General features: G+C 37.4%; 4 protein-coding genes and 2 non-coding genes across 7 annotated transcripts; 5 read left to right on the forward strand and 1 right to left on the reverse strand.

Moving 5' to 3' along the window:
- Nucleotides 1–1899: 1899 nt before the first annotated feature.
- LOC137712996 (autophagy-related protein 16-like) lies at nt 1900–8624 on the forward strand. 2 transcript variants are annotated; one of them, XM_068452222.1, is made up of 6 exons: nt 1900–2057; nt 2275–2355; nt 5939–6065; nt 6359–6540; nt 6628–6823; nt 7425–8624. In XM_068452222.1, exons 4-6 carry the CDS (start codon nt 6395–6397, stop codon nt 8445–8447), a joined length of 1365 nt encoding a protein of 454 aa, XP_068308323.1. In that variant the 5' UTR covers nt 1900–2057; nt 2275–2355; nt 5939–6065; nt 6359–6394; the 3' UTR covers nt 8448–8624. The 2 variants fall into 2 exon arrangements, with proteins under 2 accessions (XP_068308323.1, XP_068308322.1); XM_068452221.1 differs by lacking the exons at nt 1900–2057; nt 2275–2355 and adding an exon at nt 5501–5845.
- Nucleotides 8625–9151: 527 nt separating this feature from the next.
- On the forward strand, nt 9152–10564 carry LOC137713450 (uncharacterized). The gene is made up of 2 exons (XM_068452745.1): nt 9152–9385; nt 10334–10564. The coding sequence occupies exons 1-2, from the start codon at nt 9281–9283 to the stop codon at nt 10421–10423; spliced, it is 195 nt and encodes a 64-aa protein (XP_068308846.1). The 5' UTR covers nt 9152–9280; the 3' UTR covers nt 10424–10564.
- A 1840-nt stretch (nt 10565–12404) lies between these two features.
- On the forward strand, nt 12405–14292 carry LOC137713116 (vignain-like). The gene is made up of 4 exons (XM_068452374.1): nt 12405–13101; nt 13225–13460; nt 13569–13709; nt 13778–14292. The coding sequence occupies exons 1-4, from the start codon at nt 12657–12659 to the stop codon at nt 14042–14044; spliced, it is 1089 nt and encodes a 362-aa protein (XP_068308475.1). The 5' UTR covers nt 12405–12656; the 3' UTR covers nt 14045–14292.
- Nucleotides 14293–14594: 302 nt separating this feature from the next.
- Nucleotides 14595–16266, reverse strand: LOC137713117 (peptide methionine sulfoxide reductase-like). Its single transcript, XM_068452375.1, has 2 exons — nt 15847–16266; nt 14595–15199 (listed from the first exon to the last, which is right to left on the reverse strand). The coding sequence occupies exons 1-2, from the start codon at nt 16177–16179 to the stop codon at nt 14945–14947; spliced, it is 588 nt and encodes a 195-aa protein (XP_068308476.1). The 5' UTR covers nt 16180–16266; the 3' UTR covers nt 14595–14944.
- Nucleotides 16267–16371: 105 nt separating this feature from the next.
- Nucleotides 16372–16453, forward strand: TRNAS-AGA (transfer RNA serine (anticodon AGA)). The gene has a single exon. It is a non-coding gene; the product is annotated as a tRNA-Ser (tRNA).
- A 964-nt stretch (nt 16454–17417) lies between these two features.
- LOC137714014 (U6 spliceosomal RNA) lies at nt 17418–17523 on the forward strand. The gene has a single exon (XR_011065357.1). It is a non-coding gene; the product is annotated as a U6 spliceosomal RNA (small nuclear RNA).
- Nucleotides 17524–20675: the final 3152 nt, after the last annotated feature.

Genomic DNA, 20675 nt, shown 5'->3' on the forward strand with positions numbered 1-20675 from the left:
TGGAAATTTTATTTGAACTCATGTTTTGTATTTATACACTTGAAAATTTCAATGTGAAATTGTGAATGGTCTTTTCTACTCTATTATACATTATCGTTACGGGCAAAGATTTATTTGAAATTAATATTAAATTCATTAATATATCTTTACCCAATTAAGGCAATGGTCACTCAACTTTAATCCAATTCCAACTAAAAATATGTAACTATTGGTCCCTTAACTCATGAAAACATGCAAATATGGTCCTTTTCGCCGACTCAGTCAGAACTTCCGTCAAAATGAGTCATGTTGGAAGAACCACTGGTATAATCGAGTTAAAGTTGAGGGATTTCTCCAATTGTGTTAAGTTGATGGACCATTTCTCTAATTGGGTGAAAGTTGAGGGATCATTGCTACAATATTCTCATTTATTTTCCTTATTTACCCCTTGATTGAGCTACACGTGCCTAGCACCTGACTCATTTTAACCAAAATTCTAACGGAGTTGAAAAAAAAGACCATAACTGCATATTTTGATGGGTTAAGGGACCATTGCTACATTGGGTAACACTAGGGAGATCAAAATTTTAAACCAAATTTGCAAACCAATGATATGTCACCAGTAGAAAATACGCACATTAATCAACACTTAAGAAATAATCCAATCATTAACATCCACATAATTTAATTTACAAAATTTATTAAAAAATTTAGTGTCCCTAGTAGAAAATACACATGTTAATCAATACTTAAGAAATAATCAAATCATTAACATCCACATAATTTAATTTACAAAATTTATTAAAAAATTTAGTATCCCTAACATTATCCTTCTTCAATTGCGAGAGTAGGGGTGAGCACAGTCTGGTTCGGCCCGGTTCCACCCTCAACATGAAACCGGAACCGGAAAATTTCAACGGTTCGGTTTGGTACGGTTCCGCTTAAATTTATTACTAAAATCGTACGGTTCGATTCATGCCGGTTTACGATTCTAACCAAATATATATATATATATATATATATTTTTTTTTTTTTCTAATACTAGACACATATTTCAACCACAAATTGTCACATCCCGGCCCTGGGCGGATCACTTCCCGGGCCCGCTCCACCACCGTAGCACGATATTGTCCGCTTTGGGCTTACCATTCCCTCACGGTTTTGTTTTTGGGAACTCACGAGCAACTTCCCAGTGGGTCACCCATCATGGGATTGCTCTAGCCCCCTTCTCACTTAACTTCGAAGTTCCTACGGAACCCGAAGCTAGTGAGCTCCCAAAATGCCTCGTGCTAGGTAGGGATGAGAATATACATTTAAGGATCACACCCCTGGGTGATGTGGGATGTCACAATCCACCCCCCTTAGGGGCACGACGTCCTCGTCGGCACACCACGATCAGGGTTAGGCTCTGATACCAATTGTCACATCCCGGCCTTGGACGGATCACTTCCCGGGCCCGCTCCACCACTATAGTACGATATTGTCCGCTTTGGGCTTACCATTCCCTCACGGTTTTGTTTTTGGGAACTCACGGGCACCTTCCCAGTGGGTCACCCATCATGGGATTGCTCTAACCCCCTTCCCGCTTAACTTCGGAGTTCCTACGGAACCCGAAGCTAGTGAGCTCCCAAAAGGCCTCGTGCTAGGTAGGGATGAGAATATACATTTAAGAATCACACCCCTGGGTGATATGGGATGTCACACAAATTCAAGTAAATTTGAGTTTCCACTTCTAGATCTACTAAATTTGTGATCAGAAGATAGAAAGTGTAATATCCCCAAAATTTTAGGTGGTGATTATGAGTAGATTACTTGTGGTCATTAAAAGTTCTTTTACTTTTGAGACCAAGCTTTGGCTTGAAAAAAAAAAAAAAAAAACTGAAGTTATAGGATTAAAAGGGGATGGGTTCTAGAAAACCCCTCAATTAGCTGTTTCCCCTTCCAACCGAAAGAAATGAAAGGGTTTATCCCTTTTAGCTCTTAACTTGTCAAAAAGAAAATCTATGGAAGAGGAGTTTAGTTTTCTTTGCTTGTGAAGACTAGAACAAGTGAGGATCTTTCCTTTGTTTCCATTTAAGGTATCTATTTCTTACCTTTGGGATCTATTTGATTTTTTGGTTTGTTAACCCATGAATTAGTTTGGGTGGGAGTAGGAAACATGAAGGTATCATAGTTCATGTTATAGTTTTAGAGTTGAGCACCAAATGTTTGATTAAAGTCCCCAATTAACCTTGAATTAGGGTATGTTGTTTGGTATTTGTACAAGTGGTGTGTGATGATTTTTCTTACTTATAGATAAGGAAGAGAAGGACAAGAGGACTACGGAACAAGTCGACAAACACCCTGGAAGTTGATTGCCAAGAAATTTAGTTTGAGGTAGGGGAGCTTTAACCATAAAAATACTTTTATTTTTCAATTTTACTTGATCAAGCATTGTTGGCATTTGAGCACTATTTCAAGCTTATTTGAAATGTTTTTCCATTTTCGATTATGTGAAAGAAGTGAAGCAAATATTTCTCTTTAGTTTGATTTTAATAATTCGAATTTCGTTGCTAAAACTTTGGGGAGTTTAAAGTGATTGCAATTTTTTTTTTTAAATTGTGTTTTGACGTGCATGCCTCTCATTTTACTCAATATCGAATTCTGAAGCATCTCATTATGAATGTTCAAATTGTGAAAGTAGATGGAAAGTGGTACAATACCTGTGCAGTTGAGAATGTTGAGAAATGTATGAATGGGCATAATGACCCGTGAAGTTGTTTGATTATGGGCACAATGACCCAAGATTCCCCGTGGAAAGCTCCATGTGTGGGGGCTGTGAGAATGAGTTACGAAAGTGATAAATACATATGATATGAATATTGGCCAGGTATATTACAGTTCTTTCCAATCTGCTTGTCACTTGTTTGGGATAAAAGAAAATCTTTGTGATTTGTTGTGCTAGTGATTCTTTAAATGGTAATGGCTTTGTTATCTTCATGACAAAAGAAGTGACTTTGAACTTGTGTGTTGTACCGTTGTTATCAAGCTACTAATGCTCCGAAATCTTTGGTTTTTCTGTCATATGTTACTTTCCAGAAATTTTGAGCATATTTCAGATTTGTTCGATTACGTAGTTGTGAATATATGGTTTTGAATCACTCTTACTACTTTCGGCATGCATTAGAAATTTTAAATGACTACGGACTTACCCTACTGAGCATTTTATGCTCACCCCTTTTTTCCTAAACATGTACTTTTAGGTGTGTAGGGTTGACTAGCTGAGTTTCAAGTGGCAGCTCTAGTGTGGGCTAGTTGAAAGGAGTCCAGGTGTACACATCTTTTGGGTGAGCTGCCAAAGTGTTGTATAGTTAGTCTCTATCTGTAATCGATCCCTTTGTTGTGTAGCAGACTAAGTTGTTGTGGACCTCAGTGGGTTAGAGTCTCTACTTACCTGGGCTATGAGAACCATGTATATATAACTACTCGTCTTTTGACTTGTATAAGTATTTTTGCTGATATACATTCTCATCAAATGGCCTGAATATGTTTTCGTGTAAGAAGCCTTGAAGGCCTTTTGTCAACTCATTATAATATGCAAGGTTTTATGACTGGCTCTTGAAGAACCACTATAAACTTGGTTATGTTTAAAACCGTGGGTGTGTATATCCTACGTAGGTGACTTTTTGGCAAGGTTCAGAATTTTACCCTTTGGAATGTAGTCAGTTTTATTTCCAAGTAATTTGGTGCTGCTGAAATTGTTTTTACAGTAAAACAGCAGCATGCCTGTTTTAGATTTAAAATTTTCTATACTTCCCTAACTCGAAAATCAGTGAAATTTTAACACCACCCAGTTTTATGTGTATACTTTGGATCTGGAATTTTTCACAATTTTTTTGTTGAACGAGTTATTTTTGGTGAATTTTACGATACAGGTCGTTTTTTTTTTTTTTTTCAGTTTGTATTACCGCGAGGTCTTTAACTCTATTACTTTAAATTAACTTTTGTAATTTGATTTAATGTAATTGTGAAATATAAATTTTCATTGACATCATCTTAAGATGATATTTGTTTTACATCCTTGATTAACCACTTTGTTCTAGTTATTTCTCTTGAGCTCACATCTCTAGTTTTGGGGTGTGACAGAAAGTGTGCCTATAAATATAAATCAAAAGATAGAAAGACTCATATTAAGACCAAAGTGTAGATCTTAAACTAAAACTAAAATGTACATAATGCTTAAAACAACAAAAGAGGGGGAGATAAGTGAAGAAAAATATTGGGCTTATGCACATGGTCTTCTTGAAAACATGTCTTATTTATATAAAAATAATAATAAAACAATAATTTATATTAAAAGCGATTCGGTCCGGTTCTTAATATTTCCAAACTGGAACCGGAACTATTTGAAATGGTTCAGTTTAGTTTTTGTTCCAATTTTGACTTTTTTGATCAACGCGGTTTTTTTTGTCACGGTTCGATTCAATTTTCTGGTTTGGCGGTTTTTATGCCCACCCCTATGCGAGAGTGTTTGTGAAAATTAGCTCCCTTGCAAACCATTGTTAATTAGTCTTTAGCCTTGGTTTGGCTTAGCTTAACTTTTAAAAAAAGTGGGTATGAAAAAGAGTTGGAGCATTTTAAGTGTTTTGTAAACATTTTAAATTAGTTTTTCTTCAAAGTTATGGATGAAAAGAAGCTGAAAAATAGAAGTTGGAAATAACGGCTTCAACAAACAGCTTATTTTGCTAAAACACGAGTGAACAGTAAAAAATAAACGAACCTTTCAATTTTCCAATCCTACCTTCTTTCTCTCTATCATCAGTCGTGCCCTCCTTTTTTACCTCTCTCTCGCAACCTTCTGTGTTTATCCAGAAAAAACGTTCCCCCATAGTCTTGAGAAACCCTACCGAAGCTCTCTCTCTTCCTTTTCACTCCTCGCGTCCACAGACCACTAGCCTAAAAGGAAGAGCGAGTTGAAGGAAAAGCAACTCAGCAAATTGATTGGGAAGGATGATGGGGGAGTGGCAGCAGCAGCAGTAGCAAATAATCCACCAGAATTTGCAGAACCTAGAAGAAGATGATGGGATTGGAAATGGAAATGGAAGGTTGTTCATGACGGTTGTGCCTTGGCTGCTGTTGTAGTGTGAAGGGGATAAAGGGGGGATAAAGGAGGGAAAACACAAGAATGAAGAAGATGAGAAGGAGAGAGAGAGATTTATTAATTTTTAGGCATTAGAAATTATTTTTTAAAATTTCTTAATTATAAATATTTAAAATAAAATATATTTAGTAATTCACCTCTACTCGTTAAGAAAATTAAATTAATGACATATCTAGTATTATATCTTTTTTGATCGTTTCACACAGTCATAGCTGTTTTATATAAAAATTTATTAAACACTATCATACTGTTTTTTTTTTCCTAAAAGCATTTTTACAAAAAAGTTTACCAAATAATGTACTGTTTTATTTCACAGCACAGTGAAATTATTATTTTTTTTTTCAAACCGTTGCAATACCAAACCGGTACTTTTAACAAATACAAATCCGATGTCGTTTTATTTGATAGTCTCCTTTCGTACGTCGTACTTCTACTCTACGTCGTTGGCTTCATCTCTTCGCAGCCCCTCCCCGGTGTTTTCAGACTCTCAGTCGGAATCGAATTCCATCGTCTCAGTTTTCACCGAACGCCTGATTCCGAAGAGACGGATTCCAAAGGGGTTCGAATTCCCTGTTTTTTCGAGGTTAAAAACCCACCGCCGCCCCATTTTCCCCAGTATTCCGGAATTACCCCTGCGCCGTCGAAGATGATCATGATTGCGTCCCCTTATTGAAGCCCTAACCCCATCGAAGTATCTCCGGTACAATCCCCGATTTCGATCACAATGTAAGTACGGCGTTGTTTCGGGAATCATGAATTTTCTTGGCTGCCAGATGCAGAGGTGTTTGTGCTTTTGCTGAAGTCAGTTTCTTTATGCAGGTCGCAGGAGGAGATTGCGAGGGAAGCAATAAAACACGCTCTGAAGGCTCTGCGGCGGCGGCATTTGGTGGAAGAAGGTGCTCATGCACCAGCTTTCATCGCTCTTTCGAAGCCAATTCTTCATCAGGTAGTCTCTTAATTTCTAGCAAGCTGCGATTTAGGGTTTTGGTTTGGGGGATTTTGTTTGAATTTGAAATATTTGATCCCCGAGTTCTCAAGCAGAATAATTTTCGGTTTTCGAATGATGGAAATGATTGATGTGATTAATCATTGGGGGGAAGAATTTGATGCTTGGTTAACTTGCTGTGGCGTTTAGTTTCTCAGTTTCTCATGTAGTTGGATGGAGTATAGTTGTAGCTTCCTTTACGTTTGAATTGTTTAGAACTTGGAGATTGAGTTACCTTTGATTGTCATTTTAAGGGTTCAGAATGGAAGGAGAAAGCGGAGAATCTGGAAATGGAACTTCAGCAGTGTTACAAAGCTCAATCTCGGCTGTCCGAGCAACTCGTGGTGGAAGTAGCGAAGTCCAGAACTTCAAAAGCTTCACTTCAAGAGAAAGAAGCAGCAGTGGCTGATCTTCAGAAGGAATTATCTGAAAAAAGGTTCACTTTTTCATTACTAGTAATGGAGAAGCAGATGGTTTTTGAGATTTCAAGTTCTGTATGACTGATTTCAATTACATGTTGCAGGGATGAATGTTCTCAATTAGTGGCTGACTTGGAAGAGAAAATTAAAGCTTTGGAATTGGTTGTGAGTGAGAACAAGGAAATAAGAGCGCAGCTAGAAGAAATGTCTATAAGAGCTAAGAACGCTGAGGCTGAAAATAAGGTGTTAATTGACCGCTGGATGTTGGAGAAGATGAAGGATGCAGAACGGCTTAACGAGGTACTTTATATGTAATCAAACCCAAATTGTGGTTCACTTTTTTAGTTTAGTCGATAGTTCTAGATGTTAGTGGGTTTAAGGTATGACGCGAGACATAGCTGTACTGTCTCAAGGCTCTTGTTGATGTTGTCTTGCTGTAGGTTGTATCCTAATCAGAATGTTTGGCCACCGCTCAACATATGTTGATTTTCATTTATAAGTTCGTTCTTACGTTTGGTGACTATGCCAATTTGTGCTTAATTGCATACATATATATAATTTTGCCACTTTCACGTGTAAAATAAATGCTAGAAAAAAATAAATGGAAACGATGCTATATATGTATTAATTTGGATTTTTGTTGACGTGCAAACGTGGGCTTTGCCGTTTTCTTTCTTGCACTTTAAATATTATTTAACTTAAAACATTGAGAAAGTATATGGGATATCCAGATAAGATTTGAAATCTCATTTCAGTGGTTGCAAGCATTGCCTTGTTCTCCAGTATATTATAAGATTATGTATTACTTCATTTGTTGAAAGAAATATTTCTTTTGTACATTTTCTACCCGTTTTACATACGGCGTATAGGTTTTAACCCATGTTTTCTTTATTTAATTTAGGCAAATGCACTCTATGAAGATATGATTGAGCGGCTCAGGGCCAGCGGTTTGGAAAAACTTGCGAGGCAGCAAGTAGATGGTGTTGTCCGCCAAAGTGAAGAAGGTGCTGAGTACTTTTTGGAGTCAACCATTCCCTCCACATGCAAGAATAGGATCCCTGCCCATGATGGTGGCTGCGCTTCCATATTATTTGAGTACAATTCTGGGAAATTGATTACTGGCGGACAGGATGGGTCCATCAAAATGTGGGATACAAATACTGGGTCACTAACTCGTACACTTAATGGTTGCATTGGTTCTGTTCTGGATCTCACGATTACTCATGATAATAGATCTATCATTGCAGCAAGCAGCTCTAACAAATTGTATGCCTGGGATGTTAACTTGGGGAGGGTTCGACACACTCTCACTGGCCACATGGATAAAGTGTGTGCAGTAGATGTCAGCAAATTCTCAAGCCGTCATGTTGTGAGTGCAGCTTATGATCGTACCATAAAAGTTTGGGATTTGCAGAAAGGTTACTGCACCAATACAATCATGTTCCCGAAAAACTGCAATGCTCTGTCATTCAGCATGGATGGACAGACCATATGTTCTGGCCATGTTGATGGAAATCTTCGTTTGTGGGATATTGAGAAAGGAAAACTCCTCAGTGAAGTAGCTGCACACTCAAATGCTGTTACATCCATATCTTTGTCCCGAAATGGCAATGTTATACTGACCAGTGGGAGAGACAATGTCCATAATTTGTTTGATATGCGGTCTCTAGAAGTCTGTGGAACGTTAAGAGCCACTGGAAACAGAGTAGCGTCGAATTGGAGTAGATCCTGTATCAGTCCAGATGACAATTACGTTGCTGCTGGATCTGCTGACGGTTCTGTGTATATTTGGTCAATATCGAAAGCTGACATTGTGAGCACTCTGAAGGAACACACTGCATCGGTCCTGTGTTGTTCATGGAGCGGGCATGGAAAACCTCTGGCTTCTGCGGACAAGAACGGAATCATCTGTACATGGACGTGACAGATTTGGCCGATTCTTTTTACTCATGTTTGCACAAGACACACAATGTACACACGTTCGATTAGATTTGGTGTAAATATTGATTCATCTCGAATCGTAGCATCCTTGCATTCGTCTTTATTTCTCATCCAAATGTCTTGACTAAATTTTGTTCATTGTTTTAGCCATAGTTGTTTCCTTGTGTTTTCTTGTTAAGGCATGTCAAATTATCATTACATTTTGGGCTCGTTTGGAAGTGAATTTAAAATAACTGAAAGCACTCTTGGAGAAAATATTTTTGGATTTCAAAATCACTTAAAATGTTTTTTGTAAGAAACACCAATTATGTGTTTCTTGTAGGAACGAAGCTTATTTTCATAATTTTCGTGCATTTTTACTAATGATTGGTTCTAAAAACATTTTCATCAAAAACGTTTTTAGTCGTTTTGAAAGCACTTTGGATTGCAAAAGCACTTTTTAGTGCCTACTAGAGAAGCATCTACCTCGGGTTCTTTAGGCATTTTAGGAAGCACTTGTTCACAAGTGCTAATACTTAAAAGTGATTCATGAAATGAAAGAAGTATATAAAAAGTGCTTCTTCAAAAAGTGCTTTTATGATCCAAGGGTACTTTTCCACCCTAAGTCGTTTTGGGAAAAATGGGCCTAATAGCATATGTCAAGGTCCAACAAAAGCTCTCTCTCTAGTCCGTAGTTGTGTAAAGCAATTTTGGGGTTCGGATTCGACCCGTTTTCGGAAACGGAAGTATTGTCAGTGGGTCTCTACTCTCTCTCTCTCTCGCTCACCTGAAACCTAAAACGTAGATTTGGACACAGAAAAGGAGAAGGCGAAGAAGATGGTGAAGGTCGCGACCTACTTCGCTATGACTTTGGGAGCTTTCGTGTTCTGGCAGTCCATGGATAAAGTCCACGTCTGGATCGCCCTGCATCAGGACGAAAAGGTACTAGCAAATCTCTTTTCGATTGGTCGTATTGGGTTGTTTTTGTTCAAGACTTCGATTGAATTTCAGCTCCACAAGCTCACAATTTAGATGGGTTCTCATTGAATTGTTCAATTGGTCCTGAAAAATCTTATCTTTTGGAAATTGGCATGAAATTTGGGGGTTAGGTTTACGGGGAATGCAATGTTTGGTTACTGGGAATTGGGGACTTAATTGAATTTGGAAATTCTCTTTGATTGTTGTTATGATGCTACATTTGTGCGATCAAAGTGACACGCCTGTGTAGAATTCAACCTTTCATAAGTTATATTCGTTTCGTATCGTGGGGTTTCATATTTGGAGATCGTTTGTGATAAATGCAATGTAGTTGTTATACTCAATTCGTATCCGAGGGAAGCATAAATGCAATGCTTGGTTACTGGAAATTGGGGATGTAATTCGACTTGGCGTTTCACCCGTAATCATTGTTATTATGCTATATTTATGTGATCAGTCAAACTGCTGTGTAGAATTAAACCTTGTTTCATAAGCTATAGTCGTTTCTTACCATGGGATTTCCTATTTGGAGTTCTTCTTCCATGTTGAACAGTTGTGTTGTGATTTCCTAATGTGTTGCGTATTTTCATTTCTAGTTGTGTTACTTCTCTTTCGTTTGCCTGTGGTAGCTACCGGGTCCATATTACATTCCCTTAATTTCGGTAGAAATCAGAAACTAGTAAAACCCAGGAACTAGTATTTTCGTACTGAACTACATGTTTAAAGGATAGCAAGAAGCTCGGTTCAGAATCTGATTTGAAGTCGTGGTCGTTGGTAGTTAGCATTGGCTGCTTATAAATGTGCCTTTTTAGTCACCCTTCTCCGTGTATAAGCCGTTATGTTTTGTTATTGATACTGCTAACCATTTCCAAGTTTGGAATGATATTGATTGGGGTGTCGTTAATGTGGCAGCAAGAAAGACTCGAAAGGGAAATGGAGATTAAGAGGGTTAGAGAAGAGCTGCTGCAGCAGCAAGCCAAACAAAGGGAGACTCAAGCATGAGCGACTCAGATTTATCTTCTTGTACCTTCGTATTCCGTTGTTTCCTCTACTTCTGATTTTGTCCGAGCATTGCTCTGTTGAACACAATCACAATTCTGGAATAATTTAACTTGGCATTCACAGAATAGCTAAGTTCTGTCTTATCGATGACTTTACATAAGCTTTTGAAAATCATGTTGTGTTTTCGGTTGTTTACTTACACTTTGTTGCGCAGTCAGGAATGCATTATCTGAACATTGTTCATATATACCTTCATGGATAAATCTGTCACTTGCCAAAGCATTATCGTCATCAATGATTGTAGCAACTTATATTGCATCTCTTCTGCCGACTTGGTTAACATGCGAACACCATATTCACTTCACATGTCTAACGGCATGAACTTCTTGGGCCATACTCATCGTGCTGTCATGTCATCGGGATTTTGAGCGGTTAGATTTAAGATGAGTTGCCGTTCTGGTGGTGATGCATAGATGACATGACCTATCCAAGCAGGTCATCAACAAGCTATTGTGCAGTTTCCATGTAACTGATAGAAGTGAATCATATAGCCAGCAGCTTTTGGCTTCTGCTGCCAACAGCTTTTGGCTTCTGCTGCTAACAGCTTTTGGAATATTGTTCATCACAAAGATTTTTCTTTTCCCACTTAATCGACTTATATTTTCGTTTTCCTATTAGTTTACGAAAGGCACTAAAATTGAAGATGTACTTAAAATTCTACTTTATCTCTTGTGACTCAAGCTACCTGAGTTTTAGATTTTCATTCGGAAGAGTACACAAATGTCACGTTTACTTACAAGAAATGAGCATAGAAATTATTTTAATATTTGGTTTTTTTTTTTTTTTTTTTTTTTGGCGTTTATTAAAATTGGGTGCTGAAATCATTTAAATTCTTAACTTCTTTTGTTCACCGAAAGAATCGAAAAAGTGTGGATTCTACCTTAAAATTTGTAATCACATACTTAACAAATAACAATCAGATCAACTAGGAGTTAAGTTAATCTTATTCCTTATTTCCATTTTTGATTCATGATTATTCTAGTAAACACGCTAAAAATAAGATTATATCTATATATTTTTGTGTTTTGTCGAATTATTGGACTAATCGTGAGATTTGTAAAATATGATTGCAGGTCACATCAGGATAAAAACCATTAAAATATTGTTACATGTCACATCATTTGACGATTAAATTTGAGAAACTCTTTAATCCACTTAACATTATTGAAGATTGTTTCTTATAATTTTTTTTTTTAACAAACGATAAAAGAAAATTAGTGGACATCGAACTTGCACCAGAATACATAAATATAATTGCTTTCTGCCACTGCAGTAACAAGTAATCTGTTGAGCAAGTTTTGTTTCCAAAAAAGGGATGCAAATCGATAAAAGGCATCCCTCATTTTTCTTGATGAGAAAGGCCTCACTCACTTTCTCTACATGTAGAAGTGAATAGTTACCAAAACACTACGCAAGTGTCAAGTAAAGTCCTACAAGCGATGTTTCACATTCTTTTGATTGCTTCGGCCTTTAAGGAATCAAGAGCATCATGTGCGAGGTTTTTCTCTGGGTTTTCAAGATCTGGAACTCATTTGCGTGTGTTAAAAATTTGAAAGAAAATTGTTATTGACAGTTCAAAATTATTAGTATACACTATTCTAAGCGCAATCTTTCTTACGTTTCTCTTAAGTATGAATTCATAATGAATTTTTTTTGCAGTGCCAATAGTTATTCCCAAAGATTCTAGTTCTATACAAAGTTGTTTCGCCAATAAAGTAAAGACTGGATGTCGCTAGACAAAACCATGATCCTCTCTCTCTCTCCATACATGGTGATGGTATAAATTGTTGGGCATGTAAACAAACCCTAATCCAATAGCACATTGCTAACTGCTAAACAATACCTACTTTCTTGCTTCCTTTTCTATAAGTTCCATACCAAAATATGAACCCAAAACCCACTAATCCAATCTATTAATTGCTTCCACAAACAAACCAAATCCCATTTCCCACACAATCATCACCTCCCATATTTTCTCTCCATCATTAGAAGTTGTTCATCTCCACAAGATACCCCATAACTGACTCTCTTTATTATCCTTGTTATCTTCTTCCATTTCATCACCACCATCCCTGTAATTTGTCATCCATTCTTTGATCCTCTATATAAGGCAGCATCGGGGTCTTCGTATGCTCATCCTGTGTCGAAACTTGAACCCCAAGCCAGTACAAAAATGACTAAGTTTGTTTGGGTTGCGCTTGCTCTCTCGCTCACTTTGGTGATTGGGGTTTCTGAGAGTATTGATTACCATGAGAAGGACTTGGCCTCGGAGGAGAGCTTGTGGGACTTGTACGAGAGGTGGAGGAGCCATCACACGGTTTCCAGGAGCCTTGACGAGAAGCACAAGCGGTTCAATGTGTTTAAAGAGAATGTCAAGCATGTTCACAACACTAACAAAGGTGATAAGCCTTACAAGCTGAAGCTCAACAAGTTTGCTGACATGACCAACCATGAGTTCAGGAGTGTTTACGCTGGTTCGAAGGTTAAGCACCATAGAATGCTCCGAGGGCAGCGCGCTGACAGAGGCTTTCGGTATGAAAATGTTGAGAGTGTCCCACCGTCTGTTGATTGGAGAAGGAATGGTGCTGTCACTCCCATTAAGGATCAAGGCCAATGCGGTAAGCAAAAATTTGCTATCTGTTATAACCAAGTTTTCCCTTTTTGTTTCGTTCTCTTTCTACAGAATGGTATCTGTATAGATTGTTTTAACTGTATTCGTTTGTTTTGATGATATAATCCAGGAAGTTGCTGGGCGTTTTCGACAGTTGCAGCAGTTGAGGGCATCAATCAAATTAAGGCAAAGGAGCTCGTTTCGTTGTCTGAGCAAGAGCTCGTCGACTGTGACACGGAACAAAACCAAGGATGCAATGGAGGGCTAATGGAACTGGCAATGGAGTTCATCAAACACAAGGGAGGCCTGACAACCGAAATTAATTACCCTTACAGAGCAGCAGATTCAACATGTAATGTTGCAAAGGTAATTTTGTTCTTATACATTTCAGGGATATATCTTTGATCCCTTTTCTGATGCCCCTTTGCTTATGAAAGTGAAATTTTAAGGATATAACCGATACTTTTTATGCAGGAAAACGCTCCGGTTGTGTCCATTGATGGCCATGAGAGTGTGCCTGCTAATGACGAGGATGCATTGCTCAAAGCAGCTGCAAACCAACCTATTGCTGTCGCCATCGATGCTGGAGGTTCCGATTTCCAATTCTACGATGAGGTAAAGTTTCTATTAGTAATTTCTAAGTCGAGGGATCATATCTTAATCTGCTGGTCTATGGTTTTCAGGGGGTATTTGACGGGAAATGCGGCATAGAGCTTGATCACGGAGTGGCAGTTGTTGGCTACGGAACAACACTTGATGGAACCAAGTATTGGATAGTCAAGAACTCATGGGGACCCGAGTGGGGAGAGAAGGGTTACATAAGGATGCAGCGCGGCGTCTCTGCTAAGGAGGGGATCTGTGGAATAGCTATGGAGGCTTCGTATCCCGTCAAGAACTCTTCGACAAACCCTAAAGCAGCAGCTACCTCAAATCCTAAGGATGAACTCTAAACAAAATCCAACCCTCAACTTTAACTTCTGCTGATGCTGCCTCTGTTATAAAAAAGTTGCATCCCTCATGACCTCATGGCCAAATAATGCCTCCTAGGTTTGAATTATCCATGCATTATCTAAGATCTGTAACTGGTCTGCTAAAAAGAAATAACATTGTCGATTTAATCTCCTCAAACCCGGAAACTCATACAAAAGAAGCTTCGATATATAAATGAAGAAAGTTGGGGTTTCATCATAAAATTAATTGACAATATAAGAATAGCCCAACCTCTTATAAGCTCATGCAAGGTCCCTCCTCCCATTGTAAGACTCATTCTCAACACGCCCCGCACGTGTGGAGAATTTTCAAGCCTAATACTTGGACAATACAACGGTAACACGCCCACTAGGACAACACAACGAAAACATGCCCCCACATGTGTGGGGAATCAAACAGCAACACGCCTCCACACTTGTGGGGAATTTTCAAGCTTAACATGTGGACAACACAACGTGATGATGTGGTGTGCGTGTGGCCGTTTGGCTTCACACATGGGACAACCTGCTCTGATACCATGAAGAAAGTTGAGATTCCATCATAAAACCAATTGGCAATATAAGAAGTAGTCCAACCTCTTATATGCCCATATATAATCCCTCATCTCATCAATGTGAGACCTATTCTCAACAATAAAAACATGACGCTAAATATACATAAGCGATATAAGTACACAAAAATCAAACCCTAAACTCTTGAATCCCAACCGATGCCACAATGTTTCATTACTACATTTCTGGTTCCACTTCGAACCTCATTTATTTAAAATCCGCAAGATATTGACGCATCATATGTTATCGTTGGTGACTACAACTCAGGAAGATTTTCAATCATATCGCATCAAATGCATGCAGAACTTATCAACCGTAGCATCTGATGGGATCAGTGCAACCCTTTTCGGCAGATTGTTTGTTGCCTCTACGTCCTCCTTTTTCGAGATATTGCTGGTGGTACTCCTCTGCCCTGTAAAACTTCTTCGCCGGGAGGATCTCTGTCACCACCTCCGTATCGTTCAACTCCGCCTGCTTTGCTGCCTTTGATTCCTCGGCCAGACGAGCCTGGTTTTCATTGTAGAAGTAGATTCCGGATCGGTATTGTGTACCAACATCCCCTCCCTCATACATAACACAAAATTTATTTAATAAAAAACAATCATGAACCAATTGTTAGCCCAAAATGTAGTGCAACAACTCGAGCCCATCTCGATTACATAATTATTTGAGAAACGTACACAAACAATACTGGTTATAAACTTTTAATCAAAAACAAAAAATGGGTATCGAACGAGCAATAACATGTATATAAACCAAGGTATACTCTTTACCAACAGAACCAGGTTGTAAGGGAAAAAAAAGAAACCAAACTCGGTATTTGGGTTGTAACGGTTAATGTTTTTCAACTAAATTACACTCAAGGTACTTTCAGTTGGATTTTCGATCAAAAGTTCGTAACTAATTTTATTGCCCCCAATTACCTAATTTTTCCACCAAAAAACACAAGCTTTGCTGTAATTTAGCAATCGCTAAGACATTATGGCAGTAACATAAAATAAAATAAAATAAAATAAATAATAAATAAGGTTGTGCCACCAGTGTTCTTTTACTCTTGTTTTTAAGGCCAAAGAGCAAAAAGAAAAAAGAAAAGAAAAGAAAATGATAAGCACAAAATACAACTCCATGCGTCAAAAAGTAGGAGGCGCTGGAAAAACAACAATGATTCGGCCACAAAATCAACGGCCCATAAAAATGAAAAACCAAATTACCTGGCGATTGAGGGTCGTTGGATCATGACGATCCCAAAACACAGAGAGAAGATCCGTATAGGAGCAGACTTCCGGGTCAAATTGGACCCGAACCACCTCCGAGTGGTTCGTGCTTCCGGAGCAGACCAATTTGTAATTCGGATTGTCCACGTGGCCCTGGGAGTACCCGACCTCGGTCTTCACCACCCAGACCACCCGCTGGAACCTCAGCTCCGCACCCCAGAAGCATCCGGATCCGAATTGGGCGAACTCGTGACCCTGATTGTCCGGAGCGTCCGAGTCCCGGCCCAAATCCGGGTTGTTGACGGCATAGTTACCGGAAGCGGCGGCCATTGTTCTCGCTGATTAATTTCCTTATTGTGAATTTGTGGGAAGTGTGGTAGTTATGCAGCGCTGCTGAAGTCAACAGCTTACAACGACGTGTCGGTTTCACGTTCAGAATCACTTTGCTAAAAGCGTAAAACTATATGTCATGTATCTTGTTTCTTCAGATAAAAATATATTAGTACAGAAAACGATACATTGGTGGACGTGCCGGAGTGGTTATCGGGCATGACTAGAAATCATGTGGGCTCTGCCCGCGCAGGTTCGAATCCTGCCGTCCACGTTTTTTCACTTCCAATTTCCAAATTATTCATTAATTTTTCTATCAAAGTTGTCATTTTTTAAGATCATCTTCAATGGTTGAGCTAAAAGCCAAATTTTTTAACCCGGAAATTTAACTTTTAGTCCAGAAATAACTTTTCTGCTTCAACCGTTCTAACTTAAAATTTAAGCCCGAGATTATTAAAAAAAGAACTTAGGCTATTTTTTTTGTTAATATAATTTTTTTAAAAAAATAAATAAATATGTAGACTATCGTAAATTAATTTTATAAACATTTTAATCTAAAAAAATTTAAATTCCGATAAATATTGGATGGATGAATTTGGCATTGATTTAGCATTTAGCATTTAGCTCAAAATTTCCCCTTGGGTTGGAGTGGGTTTAGAGGGAAATTTTAGGGGGTAATTTGGCTTTTAGCCCACCATTGGAGTTGGTCTAAGTAAAATCGAGTTTGAAGCAACTAATGTGGTTGGTTTTTTGGTGAACATGCAACTAAGGTTGTTTGATGAAGTTTTTCTTATATAACAACTATATTGGCTTAGGTCATTCAGTATTATGGTATGGTGATATTCTTTTTCACTTATAAGTGAGAATTTTTAAGTTCAAATCTCGTAGTTAATGAATTCGATATCAAATTAGGTTGTTTATTATGTAGTTTAGCCGAATTCCTCTTCTCTTAGCGTAAAGTATATTGTTATACTAATACATACATATATATATATAGGCTAATTGTTTGGTTGAATGTAGAAGAATCTGGAAATGGATTTGTTTTTGGGCTTCTCATTTCGATGCATTTTATCAGGTAAAGTAAGATCCATGAGCTTTAGAAACGGATCCGCCAAGAAAGGCCCAAGTACTAAATAAGATGAGAGTGTGGGGGCCCAAAACGAATAAGAAGAACAAAACTCAATCCCACATCCAGACCCGGCTTTTTAGAAAGTTTCTATGTGGTACCAACAAGAAGATTTCTGTCGCATCCAGGAGATTTGATGAAATTGGAATGATAGAGAGAAGATTTGTATGACCCATGTACAAGAACGACACATTAATTGAGAAAAGGTCCAAAATGTTATTTGCCCCGCTAATCCAGTAGCTACAGAGGTCCAGTGTCCAACCATGTCCATATGCAGAAGACGATATGATCGGAGGAGATTCATTGAATTTTTCCTCTTACGAGGACATCAAATTAGCCCCAAATGATGCCGAACACCTTTTTGAGGTCAAGATCTTCCTACTAAATTTAAGGTTTTTATCCATCACTCTCCGCACTGCATTTAAAGTTCTTTTACCATTTTTCTGACATCAGAACGATAAAGAAGATTAGCATGACCGCTACGCAAGTCTCTTTTTCTAGTTCTCCAACATTAGGGTCTCTAAGTCATGATGGTGTTAGGGTCACACTCTGATCACTAAAGTATTGAGAGGGCCCTTGAATATTTGAGAGTATCAAATTTCCAACGAGGAAGGAGAGAACATGAGAAGATTCCTTGTTGCATAAGTGCTTACCTCAACTTTTTTGTCACCACTATTTTAGACATGGATGACGGAAGCAATGATGGGATTTGTTCGGCCTGCATTCCCAGATCAAATTAACATTCCTAAACATGATTTTTATTGACCCACATGCCAATTAGAAAGTGTTTAAGCAAATGCTTAACAAGGCAAGAGTAACATAATATGTGTTGGTAATAATAATCAAGTAATTAGGGGCCTATTTGGCACCTTTTGGAATGGCTACAAACATTTCTCGACACCATTTGACAGAAAAATTTTAAATATGTGATTACAAAACTTTTGTTAGTTTTTTTTTTTTTTTTTGAAGCATTGAAGCATTGACGCATTTTTAAGTTGTCTATTTTCTCATAAGCAAGTGGTGGATTATTCTAATAATTAGGACTTTCTGAATTCAAATCAACCAATCTCGCTAATATAAACTAAAGTAGTAACATCGCTTTTACCATACAATAAAAAAAGTATTTTGCTTCTCCTATTTCTCCCCAATAGTTAATAACTGTCTGTTATGCTTCTAGTAATAAGCATGAGTATTGCTGCACGCATCTAACATGTCTAATTGAGAAAATTGGTCTCTGTAAATTTGAAAAAGTGAGCCACATTTTTTATACCCAACCAGAAAAAGTGAGCCACATTAGGTCCGGAAGGAAGAGAGTGAACGGAAGAGGAAGAGAACGCCGCTGCCATGGAAGAAGGAGACGGCAAAAAAAGAATTCAGGTCAGAGAAGGGGGTAGCTAGGGTTTACAACCTAAACTCGTCGATACCATGTAGAAATTATATTCATAAAACAAAAGTCTTTTTACACACACGTGTATCCTTAGCGTACAAGTAAGGATCTCTACAAATCAGTAATACAATTAGAGTTATGTTACAATATTAATTCCTCAACCTTAGAAGAATCAGTTTCCTTGTATGAGGCTCCTTCTCTAACAATTTGAATTTGCAACTGGAAATATGTCTTTGCATAATATCTTTCTCGTCACTTGTTATTGAATAAGATATATCATTGATTACACACAAGAATCTTGACATGAGATGAGACAGACACTGAGAAATATATCCTCACATAATTAGACTAAATGTCTAGAAAGATCTTACAAATTTGATAAATTCTTGGTTGGGTTAGTGCTGTCTTCTCCTTAGCCACCACTTTTTTCAGTCTGCTTAGCCTTCGAGTCCAATTTTGCATCTTGCAGCCATGAAAGAGACTATAACGTTGTCGTTTTGCAATAACTTCAACAAATTGTAGCGGTTGTTTTTGGAGACTTCTAACTACCAGTTTTTAATTGACCAACTAGTATTTTTGGGGACTTCTACGTACCAAGATTTTTTTAGTGTACCTAGAATAATTGCTCATATTTTATATGTCTTATATAAGTAGAGGAGCATTTAAAGAAAAAAAATTATTTATTCGTAAAAAACATATGGCGTATCGTTTGTGTTTTAGACACATTGAAAAATATCTCCTAACTGCTAGTACAAAATTGACCAACATGAAACTTACTTGGACCTTGGGGCAAAACATTGTCACACCAAAATTTACCTAAAATTTACTTTAGCGGTAATTCACAAATATTAAGGTTATTTTAGTTTATTACGTCATGATTTTTTTCGGTTTTACCACTAAGGTTCCCAAGACAACGAAGCATGTGAACATGGCATGTTATGTCACGAATTATTATATTCGTCAGATGATTTGTACGCAGTTTAAATGATTATAAAGTTTAAAACTTAGGTTGCGTCTTTAGATATATACAAAACTCGGTTTTGACTGAGAAAAGAAAAATTGAACCTTGAAGCATGTAAACATGGCATATTATGTCACGACTTACGAATCATCATATTCATCGGACTAGTTATACACAGTTTAAATGATTATAAAACTCATGTCCCTTTCTTTCTGTATTATTTATGTATTCAATTAACTTGTAATTGATACAACCTTAAATTAATCGAGAAGTAACATATGCATTTAAACGTGCAAATAATCAAAATTGTGATGTTTTCAAGCTGTGTATTAATATTTTTTCTCAATACAATATTTTTCTAAATGTGTGTTCAAGGTGGGTGAAAAATTAATAAAATATTTAGTCAAATAAAGACCTCTCAACTAATTAAAACTCTCAAACTTTTGTTTTTTATTTTAACACATTCATAAAGTATAAAGAAAAACAGCTACAAATGTCCATTTTATTTAATAATTTTTTTATTTCTTTTTTCTTTTAAATTCTGTCACCTGCCATTGGATAGCAATGAGTTGTTGAGGGTTCCACATCAGAATATGTTAATGCACGTTTTGAAGGTGATGATACGTAATTTCTTATTTTGTAATTGGTTTTATGACAAAATCACAAATTTTTCATGGTATAAGAGTAAGTTATCCTGTATGTAAAGCATTACGACCACACGTCCTCTAGTCATCGGATTAGTGTTGTTCACATGCTAGGCTTGAAAATTTACCACATATGAGGGGACGTGTTAAGAGTATTAATCCCACATCTAGAAGACAATGGATCTTGCATGTGTTTATAAGTAATTTCCTATGTTACACTTGATTTTACAGTGAAACCTTAATTTCTTCATCAAATTCAGTGACCATCTTTACATGTCATCAAATTAAAAAATAAATCACCTGCTCTAAAATGTACATATACTAAGCTAAGTATTTTTTTTTACTAAGCTAGATATTATATTTGAAGTCACAAACTGG

The sequence above is a fragment of the Pyrus communis genome, chromosome 13 (assembly GCF_963583255.1).
Source record: "Pyrus communis chromosome 13, drPyrComm1.1, whole genome shotgun sequence".
Classification (NCBI taxonomy): Eukaryota; Viridiplantae; Streptophyta; class Magnoliopsida; order Rosales; family Rosaceae; genus Pyrus; species Pyrus communis.